The sequence below is a fragment of the Notolepis coatsorum genome, assembly GCF_963971535.1.
Source record: "Notolepis coatsorum genome assembly, chromosome: 10".
Lineage (NCBI taxonomy): Eukaryota > Metazoa > Chordata > Actinopteri > Aulopiformes > Paralepididae > Notolepis > Notolepis coatsorum.
In genome coordinates this window covers 33,259,952-33,278,425 of record NC_140174.1, presented here as the reverse complement: position 1 = coordinate 33,278,425, position 18,474 = coordinate 33,259,952, and the positions used below count along the sequence as shown (strand labels likewise).

Genomic DNA, 18,474 nt, shown 5'->3' with positions numbered 1-18,474 from the left:
CGCTAACACACTGGTGAACAGATGGACTGTGCGGCCTCTTAATTCCGTGGTGTCTTCTCCTGCTTCACCATGTTTGAGAACTCTGCCAGGCAGGATTGGAGAGGGGGAGAGAGAGACAGATGTTAGTTGTGTTGAGGAGGTGCTGTATAAGGGAGGTGCGATGATGAGTGAGTCATGCATTACACACTATAGTGGACCTGCCAAGATGTCGTGGCAGCTGGACATTATATACAATTACTAGCGTACAACTGGTATTTAGCATTTCAGCATACTGTATTTTGTTAGTGTTAGGCGTGTATTGGTTATAGTGTTGGGGCCTACTAGGGAATTCATGTGTCAGTGCAATGTCCCCAGTTTTAGCCTAATTAAAGACATACACGCTTGTGTGCACGTGTGTTTGGGCTTGCAACGGTAGCCAGCAGGTCCTTTTGCAACTGTATGTGCATGGTCTGTGTGTGTGTGTGCGTGTGTGAGAGAGCACGCTCATATGAGAATGAATTACCACTTCACTTATTTTGCATGTGCAGATAATAGTGTGATAAAACAGGGAGTTGTCGGCGTATAACTGAATGATCATTACGTTTTATAGTCCGTTTTTCCCCTTGTCAGACACTACTGGTGTAGAGAGAGGTTATCTGAAATTCCAGAGTTCACGCAACACCATGTTGTGAGCTGGATTCAAAAGGTTCCATATGTATTCAGAATACATTTGAGAAAAACGAATTTAATAAAAAAAAAAAAGTATGTTACCCCTTATAAACAAAGTGTCTACTTTAATTCATTCTGCGCCAATCACGAAAAAAGTCGGGTTATCTCGCCAGTGGTTGAGCGCCAGAACCTGAGAAATCTCTGGTTTTCATCGTTTTTTCTTTTATTCGCTTTTAATATTCTATACAGTCTCACGGACCTCGGTGTATCATTGGGACTCATTCTGAGACTTCGATATTGCAATGCCGGCCTAATCCTGCTAGGTGGCAGTATCGCCTACCCTTTGAAACCTTATTTCACACTGTGTTACATTTTATAATAATAATAATTCATTGCATTTATAAAGTGCTTCTCAGGAACCCGAACGTTAACGTCTAACGTTAACACAAACCTAAACTAACGTTACAACTAACCTAAAGTTAGTTTAGGTTCGTGTTAACGTTAGATAATGTACAAAATAAACATTTTCCGCTGCTATAAACGTCGCACTTTTATTTTGAAAACCCCAGAAAGGAAGTCATTATATTTGCTTTAGTGACCATCCGGTTCTGTGTTAGCTCCGGTTAGCTACGTGCAGTAGTTAGTATTATATTATCAATAACAGCCATTGGATTACTGTTTTCTAAATTGGGGAGGCTTTTAATCGTCAAGGTAAGAGGATTTTAAGTCATGGTATCCATAAACTTCAATCGGTTCGGATCCTTTGAATTAATGAGAATGTCCACAAACACACGGCTTCACGTAGAAATCAAACGACTGTGCGCAGAGACGAGTGCTTAGGCAAAAAATTGTTCCGAGTATATTTGCTTAGAAAACGTAATTGTCTAATTCAATTATTTTTTATTTCTCCACGTGGTAAATACACAGGTCACAACATGTTTACATGAACGTTTTGGAGTTGTATTTGGTGACTGTATACACTGTAAGGGAACGTCAGGCTATTGTCCTCCCCCACTTCCAGTGATGAAGCTAAGCTACGCTAACGGAGCGACTGTTCCCAAAGCTAAATGCACGCACAGAGACAAAAAAGGTATGTATCTTCTTGTCTAACTCCAGGGAAGATGTTAAATAAGCTAATTTCCCAAAATGTTGGAGTTTTCCTTTAATGCATAGTTTGTCCCATTTCATGTCAGGGACCTGATGGACATCAATATTGGAAATCGCGATCAGACAATTGGAATATTCATTTTGGAATACCTCCTAGCAAAGGTAAGGACTATATGACATCAATCCTACTTTGATCCTACAATGATTTCACATCGATCGCAACGATCATATGTCACATACTCAAACGTATGCCGTTGCTGACGATCAAAGCATCACAAAACGACCCCCCCCCCCCCCCCCCCTTTGAGGCCTTCATGATGAAACATAATACCTATTGATTTGGAAATAGTATCGTGTCCAGACGAGCAACGCGAACGACTTTTGCAAAATGCACATAGCGCTCCGTAACTCAGCTTCCAGGAATTAGCCCGGATCACTCTGAAACTATACAATATTCACCACGGGATAACACGCAAACTTATACATGAAAGAATTAACTCTCTTTTACATGTTGGACGAGAGATAGTGCCTGTCAAATGAGCCATAGTATTGTCTCCATAGCTAGAATATAGATATAGCTCTGCAAACATCGTGACTCACCATGAAAATGCCTATCTTTTAAAGCATTGACAGCAGGGATGGGGATACACGCTGGCGCTGAATGAATTCATCTAAACTTGTCTTTTGACCAATGTGTCAGATGGAGTCTTTATCATTTATTGGTCACAAATTGGAAGTCCTGGGTTATCTTTTATCGAACACAATCAGTTGGCATTAATTCCTCATTCTAAGATATGTTTTATATATGATTATACAACAGTTAGTTCCAACCAGGTAATTTGATTGGACAAGAGGCATTCCATGAGTGCTTTGATTGATTGATTGATTGAAAACTTTATTAACAGATTGCAGAATGGGTACAATACAGTACAGCTCAATACACACAATTGTTAAGGGGATGCAGACCAGAGAAAGACTTTCGTCTTGTTTACATCAGGGTCCCCCATTTTCAATTCATCAGGACATATATGACATACAGATAGACAGTACTGCTACATCTATACATTTATGACATACCAGATTTGCAAATACAGTACTGTTTGTGATACAAAAAGAGTCCAGAAAAGGGAGTATATACATTTGACGTAAAAACTGTACATTGGAGGAGGTTGGGTGGGGTTGGGTGGGTAGGAGGGGTTGGGTGGGGAAACACTGTGCAACTGCAACTGTACAAGCAAAACTGTACAAGCAAAACTGTACATTGGACTATTGACAACCATACTAGGTAATTTACTGTACATTGGGGGGGGGACACTGTACAAACAAGCACAACTGTACATTGGAATATTGACAACCATACTAGGTAAATTACTGTACATTGGAGGGGGTTGGGTTAGGACATTTATAGGGGCCAGTTTCGAATTGCAGTCTCCCGTAGGTGTTCTTTGAGAGCGGTTTTGAATGTGGGTAGTGATTCACATTCCTTTACAGCTTTAGGTAGGGCGTTCCACATTGATGTTGCATGGCTCAGGGGTAGAGCGGGGCGTCCAATGATCGAAGGGTTGGTGGTTCGAATCCCGCTCAAGCCCATGTTCATCCCATTGCCGTTGTGTCCTTGGGCAAGACACTTAACCTACTTGCCTCGTATGAATGTGTATGCATGTGAATGAATGTTGGTGGTGGTCGGAGGGGCCGTAGGCGATGATTATTCGCCATGCTTCCGTGAGTCTGCCTCAGGGCAGCTCTGGCTGCAATTGTAGCTTACCACCACCGGTATGACTGTGTATGAACGAATAATGGACTCTGTGAAGCGCTCTGAGTCAGAGAAGAGCGCTATATAAATCCAATCCATTATTATTATTATTATTATTATTATTATTGCGAAACGTGTTTAGTCCCCCTGATATTCAGTATAACAGCACTGGGACTTTCAACTCCGCTGCACAGGGGTTCTATTAATAACATTAACGGTCATTATCAATAGAATAGCTAATTAACTGAAATATTCATTATCCTCAACTATCCAGTTCATGTTTATAGTGTAACGTTTGGCTACCTCTAATCATTGGATGTACAGAGAGGGAGAGAGAAAGGATCTAGGTTGGAGCTGGAAAACTAAATGTAACGTCCGCTATGAGCATTCAAGTTGCCTGGCAACGGTCCAAGTTTAAGAGTGCTCTTGTGGAACTATTTGTTGGCTGAGCTAAATCAATTATTAAATAAACAACCAAATCATAATCAGTTGTCCTTTTATTATTGTTAACTAATATATTGCTGCTGTATAACTGTTGTATACAATACTTCATTCAGTTCATGTATTAATTCTAAGATGGATGTTTTATCGACTCAACAGTTCCATGATTACAGAGTGTTGACTTTGCTTGGCTTTTGTTTAATCCCTGGCATTTGAACAGTAGCCTGCTTTATTTCAGGGATATGAGGTTATAGGCCTACAGTGATTAGACATTATAGAAAGTAAAAGTAATGTGAAGTGTTCGCTTGTCCACTTATCAACCTGCAATTAATTAGTGCAAATTAATCACATATCCAAGTTGACCTTTCAGTGAATTATCCAAAATATGTAGCCTGCTGAGAATAATGTCTCACTGTATGATGTGCTCCCTGAGTCATGTTGTATACATAACCATCTGATGACCCCTAGTGGTCATACCCGGTTAGTACAGTTCAATTTAGTCCAGTGCAGTCAACTCAATCCAATAATTCGATCCATCCGCAGTGCATAGAAGTACATTACGAACAAACAACCTAGACAAGTCCGCACCTCTGTAGTCGATGCGACCGTCTCCGTCTGTGTCTGCTGCCTGGATCATGGCGTCCGCCTCCTCGTCAGACAGGGGAAACACAGGCGTTGTCGACGGAACAATGGTTAGAATGTACCTATGTTGTGTGAAATGGAAAGTTGGAGATACTAAATAAGATACAGCCAAAGTCACGTGTCACCATGGTCCATGGTACCGCTTTTATATTTAATTCAATAATCCAATTTAAACCATGATACTGGGGGGGGGGGGGGGTCCATCACATTTGGATGCTAGTGATTAGCGTTCTAAACTATGATGATTGATTGATTGATTGATTGATTGATTGATTGATTGACGATCAATCAGGGTGTAACTTTGAATAAAGGCCCTACTTGATCTCATTCCACTCTATATAGCCGCTGGCATCTTTGTCCAGTGTCTGGAAGGCCTTCTTGATAGCCTCTTCTTCTTGTTCTGACGTCTTGAACTGTCTCATGTACTCCAGAAACTTGCTGTAGTTGAAGTTGCCTGCAGCAAGATAGACAGAATGAGAGACTATGACAATGACATCAGAGTTTGATTGATTGATTGAACATTTTAATTAACAGATTGCAGAATGGGTACAGTACAGTACAGCTCAATACACACAATTGTTAAGGGTGTGCAGACCAGAGAAAGACTTACGTCTTGTTTACACCAGGGTCCCCCATTTTCAATTCATAATGACATTTATGGCATACACAACATACAGCAGCTCAATAAATTAGAATATCGTGGAAAAGTCCATTTATTTCGCCGCATTTGTGCAAAAGGAGCCCCAACAGGGGCGTTTTTAGGGTTAGAAAACATTGGGGGCTTCAGCCTTTGCATAAACACTCAAATCAAAAGTATTACACAATTATCAAAACCTTACACTCAAGGAGCAAAACATAGGCCCAGATTTGCACCCCTATAAGCACAAAGTCAGCCTGATTGATTGATTGATTGATTGAAAACTTTATTAACAGATTGCAGAATGGGTACAGTACAGTACAGCTCAATACATACAATTGTTAAGGGGATGCAGACCAGAGAAAGACTTTCGTCTTGTTTACATCAGGGTCCCCCATTTTCAATTCATCGTAACATATATGACATACATGACATACAGATAGACAGTACTGCTACATCTATACATTTATGACATACCAGATTTGCAAATACAGTACTGTTTGTGATACAAAAAGAGTCCAGAAAAAAAAGAGTATATACATTTGACGTAGAAACTGTACATTGGATTGGGTAGGTGGGTAGGACTGTACATTGGAGGTGGTTGGGTGGGTGGGGGGGGGGGGGGTTTGGTGGGGGACACTGTACAACTGTACAAGCAAAACTGTACATTGGAATATTGACAAGACCATACTTGGTAATTTACTGTACATTGGAGGGGGTTGTGTTAGGACATTTACAGGGGCCAGTTTCGAATTGCAGTCTCCTGTAGGTGTTTTTTGAGAGTGTTTTTGAAAGTGGGTAGTGATTCACATTCCTTTACAGCTTTGGGTAGGGCGTTCCACATTGATGTGGCATAATTGCTAAACGTGTTTAGTCCCTTGTTTGAGCCAAATCTGGGTTTAACATGATTTGTGGAGCTCCCTCTGGTGTTGTGATCGTGGTATTCACTGACCTTTGGGAAGTATTTTGACATGTACATGGGTACCTTGGTCGTGTAGTGTATCTTGTAGACCAGGCCCATTGCATGTTGCTGTACTCTGTTGTCTACTCTAAGCCATCCTAGGTTGTCAAAGTGGGCAGGGGTGAGGTGGGTTCTAGGAGTAAGGTCAAGCAGTAGTCTGACCAGTTTGTTTTGAGATGTTTGTAATTTTGTTTTTAGCGCCTTTGAGGTGCTTTGGTACCATGAGGTGCAAGCATAGTCGTAGTACCCTTGAATGAGTGCTCCTGCCAGAGTCTTCAGGGTATTCTTGTTTACCAGTGAGGAGATCCGGTACAAGAATCGAGTTCGTTGGTTGACTTTTTTTATTACATTGGATGCCATTTTGTCACAGGAAAGATTTGCCTCTAGGATGGAACCCAGGTAGGTAATATCTTCTTTCCTTGTGACAATATTGTCACCCACTGTAATTGAGAAGCCGTCGGTCTTGCTGAGTTTGTTATTTGAACCGAAGAGAATGGACTCTGTTTTGCCCATGTGTAATGATAGTTTGTTATCAGCGAGCCATATGCAGATTTTGCCTAGTTCTGAGCTGAGGGTTTTTTCAACCTGTAACTTGTTCTTGTCAGAGACAAGACAAGCAGGGCTGAGTCGTCCGCAAACAGGAACAAGTTGCAGTCACAAGCTGACGACATGTCATTTGCATAAATTAGGAACAGTAGCGGACCCAGTATGCTTCCTTGTGGAACACCACAGCTTACTGTGAGGGGGGGGGATAGGGTACCGTTTACCTCCACCATCTGCTCTCTCCCCTCCAGGTAGGATTGCATCCAGCTCACTGATAGACTATCAAAACCAATTGCTTTTAGCTTGTCAATCAGAATGGTGTGATTGACAGTGTCGAAGGCCTTTTGTAGGTCCAGCATGACCATGCCGCAGTATTTGCCCGCGTCCACCTCTTGTTTGATGTGGTCGTTTAAATAGAGAAGGCATGTGTCAGTGGAGTGGGATGTTCTGAAGCCAGATTGGAATTCGTAGATTCGATTTTTTTCCGCAAGGTATTTTTCGACCTGTTCGTATAAAAATGTTTCCATGACTTTCGAGATGGAGGTAAGGATAGAAACAGGGCGGTAGTTGCCTGGGTCTAATTTACTGCCTTTTTTGTGCAGAGGGGTCACTCTCGCAATTAAGTCCTTGGGGACGTGTCCCTGTTTTATGGAGAGGTTTATTATGTGTGTGATGATTGGGGTGATGGCGGCTGCTGAGTCTCTGAGGAATTTGGAGGGGATGTTGTCATGGCCAGTGGCCTTGTTAGGTTGGAGGGCGCTCAGTTTTTTGAGTACCTCATCTGTTGTTACCGTTTCCAGTTTGAAGTCGTCTTTGTGGACCCCTAGGTTCTTGTAGTATGCTACTATGTGTTCTACCCCATAATGCCCTGAGTGGGAGGGTAGTTTGTTTACCAGTGTTGTGGCTATGTTTGTGAAGAAACTATTTAAGTAATTGGCTACATCCAGCTTTTCTGTGATGAGCGTGTTGTCCGTCTTTATGTTTATGTTTGAGAATCTGGTTTTAAGTTTTTTACTGCAGCCTAGTTGGTTATTGAGTAATTTCCAAAGTTCACATGGTTTGTTTTTGTTTTCCTCGGTTTTGTCATTGATGAAATCTTTTTTTGCTGTTTTGATCATGGAGTTTACATCATTTCTTAGTCTGTTTCTTTCCAGATTGAGTTCAGTCACGTGGGCTTGGAGTTCACGTTCGTGCTTATGGTAAGCTTTGACTGACTTTTACAAAACTCAGAGCATTTTTTGTCTCTGGTTTTCATAGCGGTCAGTATTTCAGCGTCCATCCACGGCTCCGCACGATTTTTTACCCTGGTGGTTCTTAGGGGGGCCATGTTGTTTAGTATCGTTGAAAATTTGGTTTTGAAGCCAAGCCATGTTTCTTCAACCAGTGTACCATTGAGCTCATCTGACCAGTCCAGACCCTCCAGTTCAAGGTTAAAGGCCTCGCTAGAGTAGGTTTTGAGGTCTCTAGATGTGACTGTTTTGTGACAGCCAGCCTTTTGTTTTAGCTTTTTGCGGGTACAGAATATCATATAATGATCACTTAACCCGCATGCTATAACCCCTTTATTGGCGATCTTGGACTTGTCAGAGGTCAGGATGAGGTCAATGGTAGTCTGAGTTGACTCACATACACGTGTGGGTTGTGTGATTAGCTGGCTGAGGCCGTGCAGATCACAAAACCTATTGTAGGATTTGAAGACGGTGCATCTTTTTGTTGCATATCCGTGTTCCAATCCCCAATAAGAATCATTTCTGCATCTTCAGCTCCAGCTAAGCACGCATCCAACACATCATAAAAGCCATTTTGGTCTGGTGGTCTGTAAATTGTGCCGACTAGAACAGATTTAGCCCTTTCAAATAGAATTTCTACAAAAATAGTTTCAATAGCCTCATGATCTAGGTCTGTACGGTTAATAAATTTGGTGTCTTTATGGATGTACATACAGACACCTCCTCCATGCCTGTTCCTGTCATTGCGGACTAAAGAATAGTTCTCCAATTCACACTTTTTGCAAAACAATAGGCTACACACAGTGATTTGCAAAACACTAAACACTTGCATTACATTACACACAGAATGTCAAATTACCACACATATGAGCCAATTGGTTAAACACAGCCATCAGATGCACAAACACACCATTGCTTAATTGTAGATACACCAATCAGGTTTATGCACTATAAAAATGCAGCAGGTGATTCCACCTGTCTTCAACCAGTACTGTACACAGAGAACGTGAAAATATACAATACAACCAAACACTACACAAGACAACCAATGATGCAGACTGATGAAAATATACATTTTCTCTCCATATACCCAAATCAGTCAACATGTCAACATGGAGAATCACAACAAAAATGTCTCTTGCCAGATCCAGCTAGGCAAAGAGATAATGTAGTATTTTCTGTACTCTATTTACATTTGTTCTATTTTTGTTTTTATTTTACTGTAATTTTAACCTGTACTGGATACAGTATTTTATGTTTGTCTGATATTTGCTGAGCTTACAGTGTTATGCACACACTGTAGTAGCATGAAAACTGGGACATGTTTTGTTGTGATTCTCCATGTTGAAATGTTGACTGATTTGGTTATATGGAGAGAAAATTTATATTTCCATCAGTCTGCATCATTGATTTTGGTATATGGAGAGAATCTTTTTTTTTTTATTTTTTTTTTTTTACTTTATTTTTTAGCGTTTATCGCTTTCCTGGTCAAGCATGACCGACAGTTGTAGGGTGAAACGGGAGAGAGAGCAGGGGGAGACATTCGGCAAATGACGGCGAGTCCGGGAATCGAACTCGGAGTCAACCAGATCCGTGACGCAGCGCGGTAACATGGTGTGCTACTGGAGCACCCGAATCTTTTTTTTTCATCAGTCTCCATCATTGATTTGGGTATATGGAGATAAATAAATTATATTTTCATCAGTCTACAGCATTGGTCTTGTGTAGTGTTTGGTGAATTTATTGTATATTTGCACATTCTCTGTGTACTTCACTTACAGTACTCTAATCACTAAGAAGTAGAATTGCTAAATGTGTTTTAGGTTAAGCACAGCAGTGTGTAACTGGTTCAAACAGAATTAAGTCATATGAAAAACAAAATGTAGTTTTTATAAATTAGTGTATAGTTTGTGTTTAATTTAGCAAAGGATCTGAGGTGTTCTGATAATTGTGTGTGTGGTTGTGCTAATTGTGTGTAGTGTTTTGAAACACCGGGCCCTGTTTTCAAAATCGTGCTTAAGCAATCGGGGGGAAAAAAATTTATTATGTGTTTCATTATATACATATGTTTCAGTCTTCTCATAAAAAAAATATTCGATTTTTGGGTCTTTTCCTGCCTTTGGTCTGCTTTGCATTCACATCTCAAATGAACCACAGCAGGGTTCACTTGCAAGAGTGAATGAGCTTTCACACCACCCCAAACCAACCGGACTATCCGAGGAAATTAACCAGGGTTCAATTAAAGCTTATTATAGTTTATCACAGTATCATGAGCATTGTCAGTTTGTCAGTGGACACTGGACATGGGTATGGATGGCTCCAGGCGCTGCTGTGTTAAAGTGCACATCTTCAATACCTATCTGTACTATTTAAAAGCACAGTGCAGGACACACTCAAAGGTTATCGCACATCAGAGATGGCAGTTATGGATGCCCTGATCACGTTTTTTGCCACCGATACCGATCACCGATCGTCTTGAGCCATATCGGCCGATACCGATCCGATATCGATCGTTTTTTATTAAAAAAATAAATAAAAAAATATTTTATATAAATATATATATATTGTTTTATAAAATATATATATTATATAATTATACTTGTAGTTGTATTATCTGCGAGACATCGCCACCACGCAACAAGTCAAAATGCTCGCTATCTCCACTGTCTGTGTGTATATATACTCTGCTTTGATCAAATCACATTCAGCATGCCCTCAGCAGGGTATATCTGCGGCTCTGCAGATATACCCTACTGCCTCAGCTAGCCCCGTTTGTGACTGCGATGCAAGCCGGGGCTCGAATACGCATCGAATCACTGTTATAAGACATTGATATCAGGAGCTATCTGTAGCTACTGCTAGATAACGTTAAGACAACGCAAAAAAAAAAAAACACTAACAAACATTCAGCACAGACAATGGGGATGCTGCCATCTAAAAAAAGAAAAAAAAAACTAAATGTAACGTCCCTATGAGCATTCAAGTTGCCTGGCAACGGTCCAAGTTTAAGAGTGCTCTTGTGGAACTATTTGTTGGCTGAGCTAAATCAATTATTAAATAAACAACCAAATCATAATCAGTTGTCCTTTTATTATTGTTAACTAATATATTGCTGCTGTATAACTGTTGTATACAATACTTCATTCAATTCATGTATTAATTCTAAGATGGATGTTTTATTTTTTATTTTTATTTTTTTAAGATCCGGGGCTAGGAGAAAAACATCCGGGGCTGAAGCCCCGGAAGCCCAGGGCTAACAACGTCACTGAGCCCCAACTAAGTACTGAATGAACATTTCTATATAAATCTTTTTATATTTTTTATTGATCTTATGTAATATAAAAGTTTTCTGAGATACTGAATTTGGGGTTTTCATGAGCTGTAAGCCATAATCATCCAAATTAAAACAAATAAAGGCTTGAAATATTTCACTTTGTGTGTAATGAATCTATAAGCGATGAGAGTTTAGCTTTTTGAATTTACTTACTGAAATAAATGTACTTTTCCACAATATTCTAATTTATTGAGCTGCACCTATACAGATATAAGAATCTAATCATCTAATCTAATCATGACATACAGATATACAGTACTGTTACATTTGTGCCATACAAGAAATATACAGTACTGTTAAACAGATCCTAACAGTAAATATATACATATGAGGGGGAGGGAAATGTACATATGGAGGGGGTGGGTTGGTGGGAGGCTGTTTGGACATTTACAGAGATCCTAACAGAAAATATACATACGAGGGGGAGAAGACTGTACATTGGGAGGGGGTGGGTGGGGGGAGGGGGGTGCAAGGTGCATGTAAGCATAGGGAGGGGTGGTTTGGATATTTACGGGGGCCAGTTTCGAATTGCAACCTCCCATAGGTGCTCTTTGAGAGTGGTTTTGAAGGTGGGTAGGGATTCACATTCCTTTACAGCTGTGGGTAGGGCGTTCCACATAATTGCGAAACGTGGGTTGAACATGATTTGTGGAGCTCCCTCTGGTGTTGTGGTTGTGGTATTCACTGACCTTTGGGAAGTATTTCGACATGTACATGGGTACCTTAGTGGTGTAGTTTATCTTGTAGACCAGGCCCATTGCAAGTAGCTGTACTCTGTCATCTACTCTAAGCCATCCTATGAGTAAGGTCTATGAGTAAGGTCAAGCAGTAGTCTGACTAGTTTGTTTTGTGATGTTTGTAATCTTGTTTTAGTGCCTTTGAGGTGCTTTGGTATCTGAGCCCTTGACTGATTTTCAGGACTCGTGACTCGACTTGGACTTGAGCACTGATGACTTGTACTTGGACTCAGACTCGAGCATTGACTGCATTCGGACTCGGAAGGTGCAGGCGAGGACTCTGACTTGTTAATTGATAAATACAGTTGTTTCTTTTAGTTTTTTTTTGGTAATAGGCTCTAATCATTTGGCATAAGATATTGATGGCTAGTGCATTTGTTTGGCTATTGTGTCACAAAGTAAATAAAATCCCTTTGAAATGGTGACCGCTGTGTCATTTATGTTTAATGTAGACCTTTTTTATTTGTATATCAGCTCTTTGACTGCCAGAGTGGAGTGGACTCAACCTTGATGACCTGGACTCGGACTAGGGTAATGGGGACTCGACTCGGACTCTTCTTTGGTGACTTCACTGACTTGGACTCGGACTTGAACACTGGGGACTTGAGACTCGACTCGTACACACACACACACACACGCACACGCACACACACACACACAGATTACTAACACACTTGTATGCACAAACAAGCAGCTTCACCATGGTGTCTGATCTCCTGTGGGATGCGTTCAATGTCCCGGTCAGAGAGAGAGGCTCCCATAGCCAGAGCTACTTTCTTCACCTGCTGAGCAAACTCATCCGCCATGCTGGGCCTGGGGGTGTTGTGTGTTTGTTCTGGATGACCCTGCAGAGCAGAGAGGAGACGACCTCGGTTATGAGCCTATGAGAATAAACATAAACATTCTAAATGGGCTATGAGCCTATGAGAATAAACAAACATTCTAAATGGGCTATGAGCCTATGAGAATAAACATTCTTAATGGGCTATGAGCCTATGCGAATAAACATAAACATTCTTAATGGGCTATGAGCCTCTATAGAATAAGCATAAACATTCTAAATGGGCTATGATCCTCTATTATAATAAACATAAACATTCTAAATGGGCTATGAGCCTCTATACAGTAGAATAAGCATCAACATTCGAAATGGGCTTTCGCACAGGGAAAGCATTTGACTGCAATTTAGCCTACATGTATGTTTGTATGTGACGAATAAACTTGAACTTGAACTATTACCTTTGACTTGTGTTAAGTGTGGGTTCTTCAAGGGTTAGTTCAGATCTTTGGACCCCTAACCCTATTTCCCAGGTACCAGTGATGTTGTCGATGTTGTCTTTTCTCAGTACAATCCATGCTGTTCTTCACACTGGACAAAGTCATGGGGCCACGTTTCAGTCTGTACTAGTCCTGACGTAAAGACTGAAACCCACTCCACCGTAGCTCCTAAGCATAGTAAAAGTTTGTTTTCAAGTGTGTTTAAGTGCTTTTCACAGTGGCCCCATTAACTTTGTCCAGAAAGTGGGATCCACTACCCACTTTCAAAACCACTCTCAAGGGACACCTACAGGAGACTGCAATTCAAAACTGGCCCCTGTAAATGTCCTAACCCAACCCCCTCCAATGTACAGTAATTTACCTAGTATGGTTTTGTCAATAGTCCAATGTACAATTTTGCTTGTTTGTACAGTGTCCCCCCCCCCTCAATGTACAGTTTTGCTTGTTTATACAGTGTCCCCCCCCCCCCCCAACCACCTCCAATGTAAATGACCCAGTATGGTTGTCAATATCCCAATGTACCCAACCCCCCCCCACCCAACCCCACCCAACCTCCAATGTACAGTTTCTACGTCAAATGTATATACTCCCTTTTCTTGACTCCTTCTGTATCACAAACAGTACTGTATTTGCAAATCTGGTATGTCATAAATGTATAGATGTAGCAGTACTGACTATCTGTATGTCATATATGTCCTGATGAATTGAAAATGGGGGACCCTGATGTAAACAAGACGAAAGTCTTTCTCTGGTCTGCATCCCCTTAACAATTGTGTGTATTGAGCTGTACTGTATTGTACCCATTCTGCAATCTGTTAATAAAGTTTTCAATCAATCAATCAAAACTTTGCATTTGTATTGTGGGTAACTAAGGAGGTGCTGGGTATCCAATATGAAGCTCTGCCTGGATTGTGCTGAGAAAGGACTAGGCTGTCCAAAGTTCTGAATTGATCTTTTAAGGAGATTACCATTACTCTATTGTCAGTGTAGCTATAAGACTATTTAAATTATTTGGTAACACTTTATAATAACACTCAGTTATAAGACCTTTATACGGTATTTGTAGATAATGAACGAATCATGAACAAACCATTTATATACATTCGTAAATTATTATTAAATCATTTATAACTATTTGTATAACATTTACAAATTAGTTACTACATTATTTATAACTCATTATCAACATTGTTTGTACTTGATTTGTTCATCATTAAATAATGTTGTTTAATGTGTAGTAACACATTTGTAGATGCTTTGAAAAATGGATATGAAAAAACAACTATACTGTACCTCCATTTATTTGTTCATGTTCAACAAATGATTTGTTAAGACATTCATAAAACATCTATAAATCATTTACAGATGCTATTGTGTGCCCTAATCTAATGTGAAGCCTATTCATCATTAACAAATGTCTAATAGTTTGTTTTACTTTTATGAATACACATGTGATGATGACACGAGGGTAATAATTATTAGTATTTTCAGGCTGTATCGGCGCCTATACAGCCTGAAAATACAAATAATTATTACCCTTGTGTCATCATCACATACCGCAATATACTGAGCACACATTAGGAACAAAGACAAACACATAATTCAAATGTAACACAAAATATAAGAGTTGTAGGTCGGAAATGGTTAGATTTAAATAGATTTACCAACAAAAAAGGTGTTTAGCCTGCTCATATCTTAACACAATGGGGACCGGCCACGTATAAATACGTGTTTCGAATCCATGCGTTGTGGACCAGAGGCACGTATATAGCCGTGGCAAGTTGTTATTGTTTTATTCCATATTAATAACCGGATCAAGATCCCCGATCGACTCTGCAGATCTACCCGCCTCTGTGGAATCGGCAACATGCAATACCGGCCAGATCCTCTTAGGGGCGCCATCGCTCCACTGCAGTATCATTGTGGGCGAATGGAATATTTATTTTTTACCCTCCAACGGAGTATCATATTACTCTGATCACAAACCAACAGCATGCACCGTGTATCACGTTTCGAAGCGGAGATTTCACCATGGAATAAGGGGATTTATCATCAACCAATGGACATATCGATCTACCAGATGCCGATCGATAACGGGGAAATGCTGCCGGGTATCACACGGGCTGACGGTAAGACATTTATCATCTAATTTATAGCCGGATCGGAGCTTGCTGTGCAACGCTAGCAATCGATCTGTGAATGTGGCTACTTACACGGACACTGTATTGGTAATCAATAATACTAATCGACATCCCCCGCCGCCCCCCTTTCATCCATAGATGCTCTGGGATAGTCCGGATCATAAGCAGTTTATGTTATTTCATTAGCATATATACAACGGAAATGCCGTTGAATATAACGTTAGTAGCCTTTAGCTCTATAACTAGCTTTCCAGAAAATAGATGACGAAATCTGCGATAAATCTTATATTCACGGCGCTATAAAATGACAACCTACCGATGGATTTTCTTTCTTTAAGCCATTCTGAAGGGACGGTTTATGCACTCAATTGACAATGAGAATGGACAGATAGCAACACTATCAAGTATAGATATAGCTGTTAGAAAACCCACATGTTTGTTTACATTCCCCGGTCCTCTAGCCACTAATTAGACTAAGCCCATCGGTCGTCAAAGTGTTAAAAGTGTGGGGCAGCACGAATAACTTGGCTCTGCTAATGTATCGTGCTTCCATTCAAACAGACGGCAACAAATGTGAAGTCAAGTCTCACTCGCATGAGACCTCCTCTACATGCTCTGGCAATACCTGGCCAGGGTACTCCTGGGTCCTAGTGCCCCCCAAGTTACACTATATGTTATGTGTGCAGTGCACATGTATTTTATAAGTTAATAAAATTGCATTTATCTATAGTTCTAATTCTGTCACTGTTTGATGTCACAAAGAAGGGTGTATCCGAAAGCTGTCTACAACATTTGTAACAGATGATGAAAAAGTTAACAACTAATTAGGGATGCACCGAATGGGAAATTCTTGGCCAAAACCGATACTGAAAATAGGAAACCGTTGGCCGAAAACTGAATGCTGAAAGGCCGAAAATGATTAATATAAATATATATATAATGTTTTATTTTTTTCCAGCTACCTGATTATGGCAAAAGACATGATTATGGCTAAACTTAACTTAAATTATATTAATAATCACTATTATGGGCCCATAAAACATTTATTCAGCACTTTTGAATGCATACATTAAATCCAGACTGACTGCTGAAAGATTGTACAATTTTAACATTTTCTCTTTGCATACAACAAAATGGTGCATTAAAGTCAAGTGCATTTTCTTTTCTCTGTAGGATAACTACAACAAAGTGCATTCAGAACAAAGCCAGGGTGCTTTAAAACTGCATAAAGATCTGCATAAAGACACACACACGAGAGGGATAATAGCTTATAGCAGACTTAATGATGTTACTGTAGTGGCTACTGTCATAATTCATGGAATTATGGAAGGACTGTTGTATTTACTACATCTCCCGTAACTCTTAGCGGGGGATGACGTAGCTTACGAGAGACGAGTGAAAGAGGACCGGAAGCGTTGTTAGCTAGCTTAACGCTAACGTTAGTTTAAAAGGTTTTAACCGCAACGGGCATATAGTAATGGTGAGGATATAAAGCATGTTAAAGACGCATTTATTGGATGCGTTGCTCGCAGAGTTTACATAGAAACAGCGCGACTCCCAAGGGGAGTTAGTTATCACAGGCTGTAGAACGCAGGAAGAGCTGCCAAGCTGCTCACGTTATACGTTGCGCAAAGTCTATAGCCGCGTTTTGATTATGTCATCACAACAACACTTTAGGTTACGAACGTTACGTAACCCTGTTCTTTGACATTCGGTGATATATTTTCGGTGCTAAAACCCTTTCGGCCGAAAGCCAAAAATGCCTTTTTAACCATTTTCGGCCGATAATCTTCGGTGGCCGAATATTCGGTGCATCCCTACAAATAATTAACTGTATTAGACATTTGTTAATGATGAATAGGCTTCACTTTAGATTAGGGCACACAATAGCATCTGTAAATGATTTATAGATGTTTTATGAATGTCAACAAATCATTTGTTGCGGCCCAGTGGCGCAGTGGGCAAGGCGCTCGCCACTAACGCAGGAGATGCTGGTATCGAGCCCAGCTCTCGGCATTGCTACCGGCTTGGCCGGTCGTTCATACTACCACAATTGGCAGTGGTAGAGGGTGGGAAAGCCAGTGGGTGGGGATTGGACGTTGTGGACAGCGACTCCTACAGGTCGGTTGGTGCGCCTGTACAGCAGAATCAGGAAGTATCGGGGGCAGCGTGAGCCTCCCACGTGTTACTCCTCGCCACTGAGAGATCGCGCTGTTCAGGTGAAAAGATGCGACAGCTGCCTCCTCGTGTACCGGAGGGGACACGTGATGCAAGGCTTGGTCCTCACTGCAGCCGACCAGTGGGAGTCTAGCAACGTTCAAGACAGGGGAGGGGAGAATTGAAGGGAGAATTGGCAAGGCGAAATTGGGATGGGAGAAAAAAAATTAAAATAAGGAGAAAAAGTGGATACAAAAAAATATATAATTTGTTGAACATGAACAAATAAATGGAGGTACAGTATAGTTGTTTTTTCATATCTATAAGGGCCTAACTTGACTAAACAAAAACAAAAAATCTATAAAGCCCTTGAGGAGGCTGATACCGGCTAAAACATATAGTTGACGAGTCTGTTGCTCGTGCTGGGTACTCGTCTGGTGAAAGAATGAATGTCCACAAGGTCCGTTCCAATAACACCCCAACTGGGTTTATTTACCTCATAATTACAGAATGCACAATTTGCATGTGATATGAGTAAACGCTAATACCTTCAAAAGAACAAACAAACACTATACACTACAAACAAAACGATAACCAAACAACGTGCCGTGTCGACGTGACGTGACGTTCAAAAACTGTTAGGCTCTGCCGGTAACCAAACACACCTGCTGTCATCAGTCCCGTTACCCATTAACACATCCACCGCCAAAAACGGCTTACGACGGGTCTCAAGGTCATGCGAATTCCGCCTTTCCACGCCGTACAACGTTATTGAGATCATATTTAATTTTTTTGCCATGGTATTCATAATTCCCTCACCCAGCCTCAGCTGAGACAGTGGGAGCCTGCACAACCGTGCAACGCTT

General features: G+C 40.7%; 1 protein-coding gene across 1 annotated transcript; it reads right to left on the bottom strand.

Annotated features, from left to right (window-relative positions):
* Positions 1-38: 38 nt before the first annotated feature.
* On the bottom strand, positions 39-12,838 carry LOC311235525 (parvalbumin-like EF-hand-containing protein; the record flags this gene model as incomplete). The annotated part of the gene is made up of 4 exons (XM_084322993.1): positions 39-82; positions 4,538-4,653; positions 4,910-5,045; positions 12,733-12,838. 4 exons carry the CDS (start codon positions 12,836-12,838, stop codon positions 39-41), a joined length of 402 nt encoding a protein of 133 aa, XP_084179119.1.
* Positions 12,839-18,474: the final 5,636 nt, after the last annotated feature.